General features: G+C 36.8%; 1 protein-coding gene across 18 annotated transcripts in view; it reads left to right on the forward strand.

The window, feature by feature from the left end:
• The window catches only part of LOC139145032 (golgin subfamily A member 6-like protein 25), a 170,981-nt gene that overhangs the window by 138,645 nt on the left and 17,195 nt on the right, over positions 1-15,141 (forward strand). For all 18 annotated transcript variants that reach the window (XM_070715944.1, XM_070715942.1, XM_070715949.1 and 15 more), the window contains 7 exons: positions 333-503; positions 4,110-4,235; positions 6,492-6,806; positions 7,506-7,601; positions 8,309-8,410; positions 14,219-14,401; positions 14,539-14,670. In XM_070715944.1, the coding sequence (XP_070572045.1) occupies positions 333-503; positions 4,110-4,235; positions 6,492-6,806; positions 7,506-7,601; positions 8,309-8,410; positions 14,219-14,401; positions 14,539-14,670 (1,125 nt within the window). The remainder of the gene's footprint in view (positions 1-332; positions 504-4,109; positions 4,236-6,491; positions 6,807-7,505; positions 7,602-8,308; positions 8,411-14,218; positions 14,402-14,538; positions 14,671-15,141) is intronic.

Here is a 15,141-nt window from a genome sequence, read left to right on the forward strand (position 1 = left end):
CCATTGCTAATTTCCTTCCAAAAGCGAAACACTTCAAGCAGTCTTTCAGGCGTTTTTTTCTCAACAACATTGTCAAAACTGTTTTGATAATTTTCGTTGAGGGGGCTGTGTTTCAGATGCAGGCATTACAGTGTCTGGCCAGTAGCATAAAAACACACGAATAAACAAATAAATGAGATAAAGAGATGAATGAATGAAAAATTTGAAAAAGAATTGAAAGTTGGTAGGTTAACTGTAAAAAACAGAACAACAATTCATGATAACCAGGTCCAATCCTGCTAGTTCATTCCTGATTTCTTCAGAAAACATTACGTATCATCTTGTTTTTTTAGATTCTATCGATTGTGAAGGAGCGCGATGACCTGCGAACCAGGGTCAGGAACGGAGAAGGAGAGATGTCACAGCTTGAGAGATTGGAGCTTGAAAGACAAATAAATAATGCAAAGGAAGAACTGTTCAACGAGCAGAAAAGTTCCAGAACACAGATTGAAGCTTTACAAGAGGTGAGAGCAAATCGTTGTATTTTTTAGTACGATGAAAAGTGTTTCGTTTGCTTATTTGTTTGTGTTTGACTTGTACCCAACTTCATATTTTTTATGATACTTATTGAGAAAAAGAGAACTTCCACTTTTTAACTTCAAATCATAATCCAGTTTTATTTTTAGAAATTTTAGAGATAAGAGCAGATGTCAGACAGAGATTTTCAATGACATCTTATAGAACAAGTATTGTGGCTTCAGGCATTATCCAATTACATAATATGTCAACCATCTTTTGTAGAATTTATTAATGAATTCCCCAGCTGTGAGTGTTTTGCATAGTGTAAAAATCCTTGAGTCTTCAGATTGGCAACAGGATTTGGTTAAAAGACCTTCCCATACTCGCATTATATTTATCATTTAATTGGTATGTATGAACTTCTTATTGCGTTCCATAGAGACATTCAAATGATTGGACTCAAAAAACCATTAAATTTCTGTCAGTGCATTCAGAAAGGAGGGGATTGTGAAAATGCAGATTTTGTGATTAATCCCTTTGAAGTCTGTCTCTGTGAATTTGTTCTGTTGACTCTTTTGCTTCCTATTGAGATACTGAGAGGCGGTTATTTCAAAGCTTCTTGTCTGGTTCATGTGAAGTGCACGGTAAATACAATGTGTATACTGCCGTCCATGCCGGACCGTACATGGCCTTTGTAGCAACATTTGAATTTTACCGCCAGGCAGCGACAGTGGAATGCTATTGGCTACTCTATAGGCACATTGTTTCAACAGACTGTTTATTTTGGCTGACCTCTTTACATTTGCTGTTCATCTCATCATAACAAAGTTGTGGACAGCTGCACACTGGTCAAAAATAACATAAAAATTACTATTTTTTTCTTACTTTACACAAACATTTAAAATTACCTTGAATATTTCTGTCCAAGGAGAATTCAATGTCACGATCACAGCTTGTACATCTGCATGCATTCATAAGATATATGAATGAATGAAAAACTCTAGTGAGTTCCATTTCATGTTGTGACCTGCCCCTTGTCAGTTGTTTGTGCCTTAAGCTTGATTTTCAAAGTTTTAATAAGTAGGTCATGAAATAAGATTGCTGGACCTAATTCAATGTTATTTGTGATTTCTGAAGGGCCGAAAAAAATCTGCCGGAATTTCCAAGTTTTCATTGATCATGTCAGTGAATGTTGTACCCAGTAAATACACGGCATTTTTTCTGATCCTTCAACATGTCCTTTAGTCTGTCTCTCCTTTCACGGTTGACTGGAGTAAACATTGTTTCCATTCTACAAGTTTTGTCCTCACACTGTCAAATCGGTTACCTGAGCTGTAAAATACTTCAGTCCTAGTACACTTTGTGTCATGGTTACAAAGGGCTCCATCGTGTTTCAGTGTTGAATGTTCGTTGTTTTGTGAACCAATGGGAGCTTGCGGCTGTATATTCTGCCTTGTGTGTCCTGTTTGCTCAGATACAAACCCAGGCATTGTTTAGAGGGAATCCCTCTCTAATCCTTTGTGGAGCTGTCGTAAATAACGACCAACCACAGCTGATCAGTAGTGCATTCCACTTGTAACTGACACATACATAGCTCAGGGCTCGGTGAATTTAAAATCTCTGCTGTCTTTTGAAAAAAAAGGGATTCTTTTCTCAACTTTGTCATGACATTGGTCTGAGGTACGTAATGGCAGTCAGTGGTACTCTCACGGAGATGTCAGGCTCAGAGACAAGCCAGAATTTAGAGTTGGTATTAGCAAGTCCTGCTAGACGGCAAGTGCATCCAAATACCCTGAAAACGTTTCCTTTTGTTCCGACCAACAAGTCAGTTCTGTATATTGTGGTAAGTCAATGAAAACCAGTTTTCGTCCTTGCAACTTACAAAGCTCTATATCGTACAAAGTTCTTGATATCAAGAAGCTACTGTCATATCCAGTGATCTTGTTACAGAAAAATTGACATATTTTATTTTTATGTTGGACGTTAGATATTTTCAGGTTTTGTGTGACTATATTTCTTGAGATCTTTTTATTGCTAGGATAGAATAGTTTTACCAAGTTTGACAATTTTTTATTTCCTTCTTTTCACATAATTATCAATATTTCATCAAGTATCATGCCTAACACAAAATTTGTGAAAAATTCAGAAAAAAGCTCTAGATTTCTCCAGTTTTTCATAATATTACATGATATTTGAATCATATCAGAAGCGATTTCCAGTATTAATATCTATGTAAAGCTAAGAGTACATTTTATAGAATGTGAAAGTATATGAATCTGCCCATGTTTCTCATATTGCCAAAGGGCAGTAATATAGAATTATTATTCTGATTTCAGTATAAAAATTTTACAATCTTGCAGAAACACTCAATGAGAGAATAGTAAAACATGTTTTTGCAGGATCAGCATTTTACATTATTTAATGAGACACATTGCATCATTCTGTTGCTATAGTCTATTCTCATTTCTATCAAATTTTTTTTTATACCCTCCATATTTTTATTCTGCTTTGTACATGGTCATGTACACTAGCATACATGTATGGTTTCTTGAATTACCATTATGGAATATGCATGCCTATGTATGGTACAGCGTTTTTATTCAGGATGGCATATAATTATATCAAGGTTATATACAACCATTTTATGGGAGTTCTGGTGAGGACATCAAGGCACTTCACTAACCCTTTGAACCCAGCTCGGAAAAATGTCCATATGTCATAGGTCACCAGGGGGTCAAGGTGCAATGGGTCAAGGGAAGGTAGAAAGTTGACCTTGTTTTCTAAGTTGTTCAGTTGTTTTCTTCACTGCAAACATAATGATATGCAAAATAGAGCCAATGCAAAATTGTTTGTATTCACACGTTGCATGAGAATATCCGTTTTGTTCTCAATGGTCGATTGCCTGATTGAAGGCTCGCCCTTTACATAAACAATGAAATTTGCCAACCTTTTGGTTATCTGTACATGTACTCTCATGACTACTTCATTAGCAGTAACAAGATTTGTAAAAGATGTCAGTCATGATCTCTTTGTCATGACAGCTTCGCTGTCAATGAAATGTCAAAAAGAAGCTGTTGCTATTTTTGTACCATTTATCTCCAAGTTTCCTGTTAAATGGCTCAAACCACACCAGTGGGAAACTGTGATGGTAAAAATGATAAAGCTGTCAGCAATGAAGAGACTTCATGCAACAATGTATACATGTACTTTGAAATTGCTGTGTACGCCAGCATGGATGTGTTTTTTCTCACCTTTTTAACCCCATAATGCTTCGCACCTTAATCCCATAATGCAATGAGCCATCATTGCCACCTTGAATTCATATAAATGTACTTTGTTCCATAACAGGATATTGAAATGATGTGTTGCAGCTAGTTAACAATGTTCATCTTTATCCAGAAATGAAAATTACGCGCAGTCTTTTCAGATTTCTTTTAGATTAATAAAGATTGCCTTTAGATTGAAATTGAAAATATCACACAGAACAAATGAAGCAGGTTAATTTTTGTACCAAAGGATTTCCCAACAGTTATGTCTCCTTAATTTCATCTTAATTAAAAAGCCGAAGCTTTATAACAGGGCTGAATATTTTATTAACATGACTGTTTTAGGAACTAGAAGAAGCCAAAAACCGCCTGGAGGAAAGTGAGAACAACAAACAACAGTTGGCAGAGAGGACGGCTACCTTGGAGATCAAACTGCAAGCACTTGAAAACGACACCAAGAAACAACTTGTAGTGAGTGTCTTTCCTGTCAGTCTTTGTGATATTTCCTGATGAAGTGTGTTTTGTTTGTCACAACATCCCTCTTAATATCCTGTGCTAAGCATATGGAAGTTAAGAAGAAGTATTATATATAAGAATTTGCATATTCTTGCTCATGCATATCTTTTTTCTGAGTAATTACTGAAAGCGTCGACTGAGAACTTGGTTTTTGAATCACTACATGTTGACTTGTAAAAAGGTTGACATGCAGTGGTTCTGCATTTGCAAAGCTCTTTCTGATTAGTCCATTTCATGATATTTCTTTGTTGCACCAATCTAGATGTACAAACTGACCAATGAGATTAAAGCTTCTGAAATGCTGTAGGTCAGCCCCCAGCATGTAAAGCCTGCCATACGCTACAACATTGCATGGCATATATTATGCGTACTGCCGATGCCAATACTTCGAAGTGACTTGACTGTTCTTCTGAAAGTCATCCATCTTTTGGCACTCTCTATTCATTTAATTATTATTCAAAATGACCGAACATTCCACTTTTGCACTATGTATCACATAAATAATTGTAGTTGGTTAACCCTTTGAGTGCTGTAATTTTTCCCACCAAAACTTTAGTGCAACATTTTACCAATTTTTGTGAATTTTTCTGTAATATTTTTGATAAATTTGGACAAAATTGCTGTTACATTTCATTGACTACAGTTTCTTATCAAAATTTTGACAAAATTCTGAAAAAAAAAATTGACTGGGGCATATTTTATAAAGGTGGCAAAAATTGACTTGGGCACTCAAAGGGTTAATGCTGCCTCGGCTGTGCCAGTGACGTTTCATGTCCTGATAGGATTTGTGTATGACCAGATGTATCTGCATGAGTCAGGGTGAAATTTCTTGTGTTTGTATAAGATTTACTGTATTACATTCATCTGAAAGAACATGCATTTTTAAGACAGTTTCCAGGAATAAAATTCATGTATGTATGAAATGCAATCTGAAATCACATTGCAGATTGCACCAAGTAGTCCGAACAGGATGCTTGAAACTACATATTATATATAAGAGTCCCTTCTCTGAACCAAAAACATGTTTGCCAAACTGTGGCTTCATTGTCTAGCTACTTTCAGGAACAAAGAACTGTATTTTTTAAGCATGAAGATGGTTACCACAGCAACAGAGACCAATTATAGAATATTAATTGGGGAAACTGCGCACATTTTGATAATTATAAATCTTTTGCATGTACACATGTAATGATCAAGAAAACAATTTTTGATCTTTGAGGATGCAGCGATTTTCTTGTTCAAAGGAGTGTTTTTTCAACCAGTTGCGATCACGTTTATTTTCAAAGATTGACTAACACTTCTGAAAGATGTATCAACAGAAATTTGTCTGTTTCGGTGACTTTTTCAAACATCTTAATATTCAACAAAGATGTACCTCCCAGAACATGTAATATTTCCTCCTGTATTTTCTGTGGTGAGATAGTATTACCGGTATATTGAGAAAGTTATTACATTGTGGTTTTCAATGAAAGTCGTGTATTTGATTTATATTTGACAGTATTGTAAAGATGGAGTTATGAAAAATCAGTCATTCCACATGAATGAAAATTAAATTATGAAACAACTAAGATAGTAATTGCAGTCATCATGATATAAGAGCTAATTTAAGATTTAGTATTTCTTTGAATCCCGCAAAAAAGATTGATTGTGTTTTGGATGAAGATTAATCACGTCTTACCTTCATCTTATTTTTAATTTTTCAAGGTACAGGGTAGTTTATCATGAATAATGAAATCATTATGAAATTATAATTCACAAATTATTGGGGATAAAAGATGGCAGATGGTTGAACAAACCTTGTTTTAATTGACTAGTCCAGCATGATAGGGCAATACTGTTGTTTGTACTGGGGATGGTTGGGTGTAACTATATTGAAATAGGGGTATCAGGGTGAAGCTAAGGAAAGAGTTACAACCAGGGTGTAAATATTCTTCTTCTGTTGGAATTTGTGTACATGTACCTGTCACTCACCCTCTTTGCTTTATGAAAAGTCCAAGTTTGAATAAAGACTACAATGGGAGTGTCCAAAAGCAGTAGAGTTTCAAGGTGATTAGCACGGCAGATGATGAAGAATAACATCTACTTTAAATTGAATTTTGTTTGTGTATTACCTGTTATCAAAAACAAATTATTCATTCAACAAAACCTTGAAATTTTAATTAGAGAGAGCTACAAAAAATAACCTATTACATTCATCTCTTGTTCTTCCAGGAAAAGGAGGAAACATACGACGGATTGAAGGACAAGCTCGCCAAGGAGATAGCCACTGTGAACCAGGAAATGGAGCACCGAAACAGACGCGTCCTGGCGCTGGAGAGTGACCTGGCCGAGAAGGAAATGTTGAACCGTCAGCTGCAGGAGAAGTTGATTGAGATGCAGTCTCACATCAGGGAAGAAATTCAAGCCAGAGAGAAGGCAGTGGAGGAAAGAGAGCGACAAATGAAAGCGTTCCAAGCTGAGAAGGACATGGCTTTGAACAATCTCAGGGATGAAATTGACCGAGAAAAGGAAAGGGAATTGACTGAGGTATCAAATTTTTCCTGTCCTTCTTTTCCCACCATCAAATTAAACTCAAAACAATTTTGAAAACTGTATGGTTTGCAGAAAAAATCACCTGACTGGACTTTATAGAGGTGACTTTGCTATCTGTCCACATTATTCAGGTCATTTACTAGTTTCATGATATAAGTGCTTTTGTGGTTATGACTGAAATCCATAGGCTTGCTCATTCTCTTTCAATAACCTTGTTGTCACTTTACTTGTAGCTGAAGCATGCTCAAACTTTTACAAGCGAATTTCTGATATATTCAGGAAATTAAATAATCTAAATATTTATTTGTACAGAAATAATATCCTATCTAGTTATGATTTGAATAGACTTTTGATTGTCAACATCTAATCCTATATCATTCTATGGTATGATTCTACTTAATTTATACTGAACAAACAAACAACTAAAATATTGTCATAAGATGGCAGAATTTACATATTTGATGTTTTCCATCAGAAGCTTGACAAGTTTTCGAGAAGTAAAATTTTTCATAATGAACCTAGATTTTTTTGCATATCTATGAAATGTGACCGAGAATTTGTGATTGTACTTTATTGAAGTGAAACGTACTTTTCATCCAAAGAAAATTGAAAATTTTTTTTTTTTTAAGTTCTGTTTCTTACACACTGTCCAAGCTAACATGCTGTACTCTCTATGCTGTTTATGCACTTCAGGTGAAGAACCAATCTGAAAGAGAAAGACGAGATGATTTAGCCAAGCAAGAAGACAAAATAGCCGAGCAAATGGCGGAATTCCAGCAGATTTTGTTGGTATGCTTTTCCAGCTTCCCTGTAACCTTACTTTCTGTCATGTTGTTTCCCCGATTTCAGCTTGTCTGTCTCTCATCTGTAATGTTGCTTTTTTCAAACCCTCCTTCGTTTCCATTTTTACAGCGGATGTTGTCAACTCTGACATTCTCAGTTTGAGGACCCCATGCCTTGTACGAGCCACGTGTCCTTCAATACCTAGGCAGATATAGGTCTATTGAAAACAAGTATGACATGATAGCAGCTGAAAAATTCACAAAAAATACACCTACACAGTCTGAAGTCCTTCAGTCCTTTGATATCAGAGGGTGATGATGTGTCACTGTTTTCTGCCCTTAAATCACATACTTTTGAAAAGGATTTTCTACATTCCCTAATTATCTCTAATCATAAAAAGAACGACCATGCACGCCGCAATTTTTTCAGACAGCCGTTCTCTGCAGAAATCTTGCTGAAAGCATTTTGCTAGATACTCTGTTCCACCAGGGACAGTACTATTGTTTGTGATAGCCTTCCTCGGCAGAAATGTTAAAGCACTGTGAACCAGATACTTTTTATCACCTAGGGCCATTTTTGTGACATTTACCATATATCATTTATGACACTCTCTGTAAAGAACTAATAGAAAAGGAGTTGTTGGTGAAGGCAAAATTTACTTACATTTTGATGTTAAGAGTTTGTAATTTGGTCTTTTTTGCTCTTTCCCAAAGACCAAAGAGGAAGAATTAGAGCTGACTCGGGAGAGACTTCGGCAGCAGGAAGACGCGACACGAAACCTCGGAGAGAAGATGCGAGAAGAGGCCAAAGAACAGGTACAAAAAGAAAAAAATTTGAGATGCGTTGGTGGCATTGAGTGTCCTCCATAAGATCCTATTCCAAATAATTATGGTCCGTCTCTTGTTACAGGCAGCTAAATGTATGTGTCAGGTTGGCAAAGATGAAACGTCAAGGTGATATTTTGTGACTTTTCTGCAATGACAGACAAAAACCTGTCCTTGCCTTTCGATGCAAATTGATACTATTGAGCCAGATCGTCTGAAATAAACCACAAATCCATAGCAACGATTGTACTCTAATAATTCTGGCCTTGTCATGCGTTCTGGTCATTAAGAAAAAATAATCTGTCTTCAGTCAGGCAGCTGCCACAAGATGTAAATGAAGAAATTCCAAACTAATCCAAATGTATAATAAATGTCATTATTCTAGTCTTTTCCCTTTCAAACTGCTGCCCCCTTGATGAACTGTAGTTCCCTCCCCATTTTTATTTCGATACCATTTTTGCAACACGTAACGTATCTGCCATTCTCTTACTTAATGCACAGTTGTAGTCTTGCCTTCTTTTTCTCTTCCCACTCACAATGTTCTGTCTCAATTTGTTTAAGTCTCCCTTCTATAAATGTTTTCAACTTCGTATCAACTTCTTTTCAACTTCTCAGTTTTTAACCTTTAACAGAGTGTAACATGGTATATCGAAAATTGACCATACCAGCGACAACATGAGGATGCTTTCAAGGCAATGTTTCATGTCTGATGAAAAGATAAAAATTCATAAAATTTGCTTCACAGCTGGTGGAGTTGAAAATCTTCAGTATTTACTGAATATTTGAAATCTTATTGAAATCTTATTGTCTACGTTAGATACTGATATCTTACCTATCTGGCACTGATACTATTTATACTTGTGTTCAGTTTGATGACCCCTCATATCCCTCACCACCACTACTTTACCACAATTGTTCAGTACACAGCTGTTTACTTACATATTTGGTTCTAATTTTGAATCTTTCAACGTCACATGAAGGATGAGGAATTTTATGTAATTGGAAACAGGGTAAGAAGCCAGGTTAACAAATTTTTCATCATAAATGTTGTCAGTCCTATCGGTAAAACTAGTGTGTATACCGTAGTATATGATTGGTCAAGCACACTTCTGTATTTGTTCAGTGCACTTTTGTGTTTGTTCAGTGTATTCTGTGCAGTGCAATAGAAACATGGGCAATATTAGCAACCATGATATCTTTCAAGCTTCTGTGATTGTATCGTTTGACGGCAGCAAGCCATCAGTGTGGCCTGTCTATCATTTGTAAAATCATGAGCTCGGACATATGATTCAATGCATGCTGTGTCACTCTGTTGTGAAAGCTCTTACATATTTCACTTCAAATACTTGCGTAATCAGAGCATGGCACTAGAAAGGGTGGGCTGTCTCCATGTTAAATGTCCAGGCAGCTTGGCAAAGACACTGGGGAACATACATGGTTTATTATAGCCACTGTGAATGCGTGATCTTTTTAGAGACATCAGCTGATTAACATAACTATACCATTGTCACATTGTTCATTAAAAGATTTGATTGAAAAGAAACGTGCCAACACTACATCTCCACAAACTGTCAGGAAAGCACATCATATTCCGAGGAATGCTTCCACTTGCCAAAGATATCATCTTGTAACAAACTTTAGACAAGTTATGTTTTCAACTTTGTGACAAGTGTACAGACCATATGACTCTCCACCTTGTCACATCCGTGTTAACAAGCTTGTCAACACGCTTGACATGAAACTTACACAAGCATGGGACAAGTTTGAATCTTACAAGCTTGTAACAATTCAAAAGGTTCAGGAAAGTGGAAGGTTGAGAATTACAAGCTTTTAACAAGGTTGTGGAACACTATGTGTGTCTGCTGGTATATTCATCTATCAAAGGTTGTATCAAGGTTGTATATTACCCATAAGCCTTTGCTTCATTGCCAGCATTATTGCTGCCCGTTGCCATAGGCAACTATATTGAGCCCAGTTGGGGTCATCATGCCACAGGCACTCAGTGCCACATTTGCGGGATATTAACCAGATTTGACTGATTTGATAACACAGTGACTTCATTATTTATTAAAAGAACCAATATTGTATGTGTTACGAGTGTAGGTTTGGCAATCAAGAATGAGACAACAACATGCTAGAGAGTATGTGTACACAAAGTATGTCCTCAATTATGGCTGGAATATGGCTCTCATCACCAAACCTTTATTTGAACTACCCTACCCAAAATCCAAAGTACATCGTTGGACTTAAAACTTACCTCTTACATCAACAGATCTCAATTTCAATTACCTTACCAAAATTTTAGGCCTCTCGCAAACTATTACTGCAAATTTTCCGCAAGCTTTGCAGTAAATTTGCAGCAAACTTTTTTCTGCAAATAAGCCGGCGATTCATTTTCAGATGCAAATTAGGTTTCTTGTGAACTTGCTGCAAATATGCAGCAAACTCCCTGCTGCAATGTTGCTGCAAACTCTTTGCAGCAAATTTGCGGCACAATCCTTGCAGCAACTTCCGCCAAATTAATTTTAATGTTACTGAAAATTTGCCGCAAACTCCATACAGCACATTATTTTCCATGTTACTGCAAATTTGCTGCAAATTACACACATGCAAAATTGCCTTCAAAAGTTGGTATAATTCCACAACAGTCAGCTCTGGATCAGTAATAGTAAGAAAACTGATACATATTGAAAACCAAAGAAGCGACACAATTAAGAGGTAGCAAAATTTCTTGTATTGTACCACAACAAGTTTCAAAATTTTTATCTTCTCCAAAAATATAATAAGTTCAGCTCAGATGTGTACACACAGTTGTAAAATCACAGTGACACTTGTAGACATGGCCAATGAAAACCTGACAAATCTAAGACAGACTGTGGACAGCACAAGATGTGTTTTATCAAACTAAGCTCTGAAATACCAGTTTCACGAGAAACAATGGTCAGCGCAAATAGTTATTATTTAAAAAAGACAACAGAGAAATAAAAAGGTTAAATTCAAATTGTGGTACAATTTATTTATATGCCCTGTTCATTTCATGCCACATAAGTGTCTTCAAGATATTTTCTTTTGGCTTGAGAAGTTTCATTATATTTACATTACTGTCAAAGGCTGCGATTTGGCTTTCTGTTCTCTGAATTTCTTGTCCCTTTTAGGCTTTAATTGGAGAACCAGCAATGCATTCTGAAAAATACAAATCGTTCAGGGAAGAGTGTAAGTCTTTTACCGTTTGACCAAACATTGTAAATTTCATGAAAGAAATCAATAATTATTTGAAAATGAGACAGAGTCAAGTTGAAAAATTGATGCAGAAAAATGCATAAATATTCACGATCGTTTAATGATTTAATGTCCGACAACGGACAACTCTCCGTATGTTGTTTACATACATGACGGCGACAATCTGCAAAAATCTCAGCACTTAGTTACTGCATGGAGGTAGTACCACCTCCATGGTTACTGTAACTGTTGTGAAACGAAAGTGAATTCAGTATGAATCAGTTCTCAACGAAAATTTATCTGTAGGTAAACATAGGAATACAAGGATTACAGAACATAATAGCGATGTACAGACGGACGGTACATTGACTTACATTTGTAAACGGCTCGCAGACGCTAAGATTTTCGGTTGCAGGTCTCCCGTCTCCGTGCTGTGCCACGGTCCCTCCACGACAACCGTGGCTGTACATACAAATATAGTCAGCATCTTTACTGCTTTTCGCGTTCACAAAATTAGAACTCCGTCTGTCCCTTGTACTGTATACACGTTTTTCCAACACTGTGATATCATTTGGCTGGCGATTCCATAGAAAGATCACGAAATTGTCCACTAGATAACTCCCTGATCACAAGTACACAGCCGATGGTACCAAAATCTAACTTCGCGCCGATCAAGCCTCATGACGTTAACGGAAGTGATATCTATATATCATTACGCGATTGATAATGTAGTTCCGATTTTAAACGCGTGGAATTGACTCTACATCTGCACCAATCCTCTACATCTGCACCAATAGAATTATATTGCCGAGCACAAATTTGAGGTTTAAGATTACACTCCATCCCGAGCCGCTGTACGCAAATCCAATGCGCTACTTGCAACGTCATTATAGCATTTAATTTATTAGTTTAATGAAAATGGTTATTTTTACCACAGAAAGACTAAAAAGAGAGTACAAATTCTTTCAGCACGAAGAATCAATATCAATGCGCGAACTGAACTTGATGAACCGTGACCTCAGAGTGTAAACATGTCGGCTAGGCTCCTCGTCGCTGGATACACAGGACGTGTTTGACGTTGCAAGTAGCGCATTGGATTTGCGTACAGCGGCTCGGGATGGAGTGTAATCCTAAACCTCAAATTTGTGCTCGGCAATATAATTCTAACGCTGAACACATGGACAAAAGCCTTTTACCTCAATTCATGTCATCAGAAGGCGAGATTTTGTTAGCGACATCGATGGGATACACACTTTGGATAGAGGGACTGTGAATGTACGTACCATGGCATAGGCCTACTATGATGTGATATTTAGCTAGCTTCGAGCACAGCCACTACTCTGCTTGGAGGGAGTAGCGGGTCCTTGCTTATACCAAACATTGAATGCATTGACATTTACTTGTCTGTTTCTACAATGAAAAGTTCTCATCAGTCGATATTTTTAAGGTACAGATTTGCAGTATACAAAAGTTTACGACGTGTCCGTACAGACCATAACAGACGCACATTTCGTTCGAAACTGCTTGCATTTTGGTATCATTCGTAGAACATACAAGGTGTAACTTGCAAGACAGACAAGTCCCTGTTTTAAAAATTTGTTTTCCAAAAATTCAGTTGTTGATCCAACCATGATATACCCAATCGTATTGTCAAAGGGTACTATTATTAATGTCACTACGGTATACTATAGATGCGCTCTTATATCCATGCAATGTTGCCGAGTTATGCCAGCTTAACTGAAGTGTCAATTATATACCAGTTATTATTATTTTAACAAGAGGATTGTCTGTTACGAAAATAAATGAATATAAAATACAAATGAAAGATAAATTTTTGTGTTGCTTGCATATGACAGGTCACGAAGTGCAATGGTACACACTATACTCCCTGGTAATGAAATAGTGGGCAATCTGTCAATCATGTGTTGCTGCATATTTGCAGCAATAACCTGGCTTGACTGAAGTGCTTGTGAAGTGCTTGTGACAAACTTGAAGTTACAAACCTTGCAATTTAATTATCACAAGCGTGGTACAAGATTGTAAGTTTTCACTGTGATGTCTTACAACCTTGTCAAACCTTGAAACAAGTTAAGGTATTGCCTTTAAAACTTGTGTGAAGGTTGTCGCAAAGTTGTACAAGCGTGGCACAAGATGATATCCGAGGAATGCGTCCATATGCACTATAAACCATACAATCAAATGATGTTTGGGTCTTTTTTTAAAAATATACATTCACTTTGAAAATTCGAACACATTTTGCAGTAATCATGAAAATATTTGAAAGTCGAAATTGAAAAGCAGCACATCATTAGGTACATTGTATAAAATGACAGGAAATGGAGTGAACAACATAAACAAATTACAAAGTGTTGCTAAAAATTATAATGCAACATTGACTATTGTACCTGCAGAAAAATATAGACCAGGTCTTTGATGATGATGAGGCTTTTAAATTTTTGATTTTTCCATTTATTGCTCCACTTTGCCAATCTTGCAGACAGTTCTGGTTGTTCATGACGATGATGCAGGATAGGTCCAAGTGTTTGATGTTGTCATTGTTTTATTCTACTGCCCTCACAGATCAAAAGTGCAATAGCCAAGGAGAGAGAAATCTGGGAGAAAGAAATGGAACGACATATCAGCCGAGAGCAGGAATCCTGGGAGGAACAGGCCGCCAAGAACTTGGCCAGGCTGAGAGAGGAGCTGGAACAAGAACGACAGATGGCGCTGTCCTTCCAGAACACCATATCCACACTCAGAGAGGTGAGTCCGAGAAGAAAAAAGAAAACTCTTGTCTGATCCCTGACATTTAAGAAAGTGATGCAGTAATGTAATGGCCGTGTTTCTTTTTTCTTTTATTGCAAACACAATTTTATCATTTTCAATTTTTAACATGACAGGAAATGGAGGCTCACAGACAAGAGAACCGTGCAGCGCACAGAGAGAAAATCGATGCCGTCACCAAAGCAAGAGAAGCCGCCAGGAAAGAGAAACAAGCAGAGTTGGATAAACTGAGAGAAAAACTCACTCAGGTAGGAAAATTATATTGAGCTCCATTCTCATCTCAATTTTGTATTTTGCCCACTCAAGGATTATGTATTCTCATTGTTATTCCCACTGGAACTTATAGAATCATCGCTTATGTTGTTATACATGGTTCTCTTGACCATGAGTACCTTTTATAACGTGTTGGCTATGTGTTTATACAACATTGAAGGAAATGTCAGCTGCATGGATGCTTGTGTACTTATACATAAGGTAGGTTGGTGCAGTGTGAACAGTGAGGGCGCTGTTCCAACATCACCTCTAAGGTAAAACGGTGTTTAGATATTTTCCACACTGTCTACACACACATACACACAAGTTTAACTTTATTATTCCCATTAACTTTATCATTTCACACCTTAAGATTTGCTAGCTCATGAAATAAATGAAAATCAAACAAACCAGGATATTTCCTGTCAACTTTTGCCGAGTAGTGTAATCCAAAAACCACCTGTTGC

This window comes from Ptychodera flava, chromosome 12, assembly GCF_041260155.1.
Source record: "Ptychodera flava strain L36383 chromosome 12, AS_Pfla_20210202, whole genome shotgun sequence".
Taxonomy (NCBI): domain Eukaryota; kingdom Metazoa; phylum Hemichordata; class Enteropneusta; family Ptychoderidae; genus Ptychodera; species Ptychodera flava.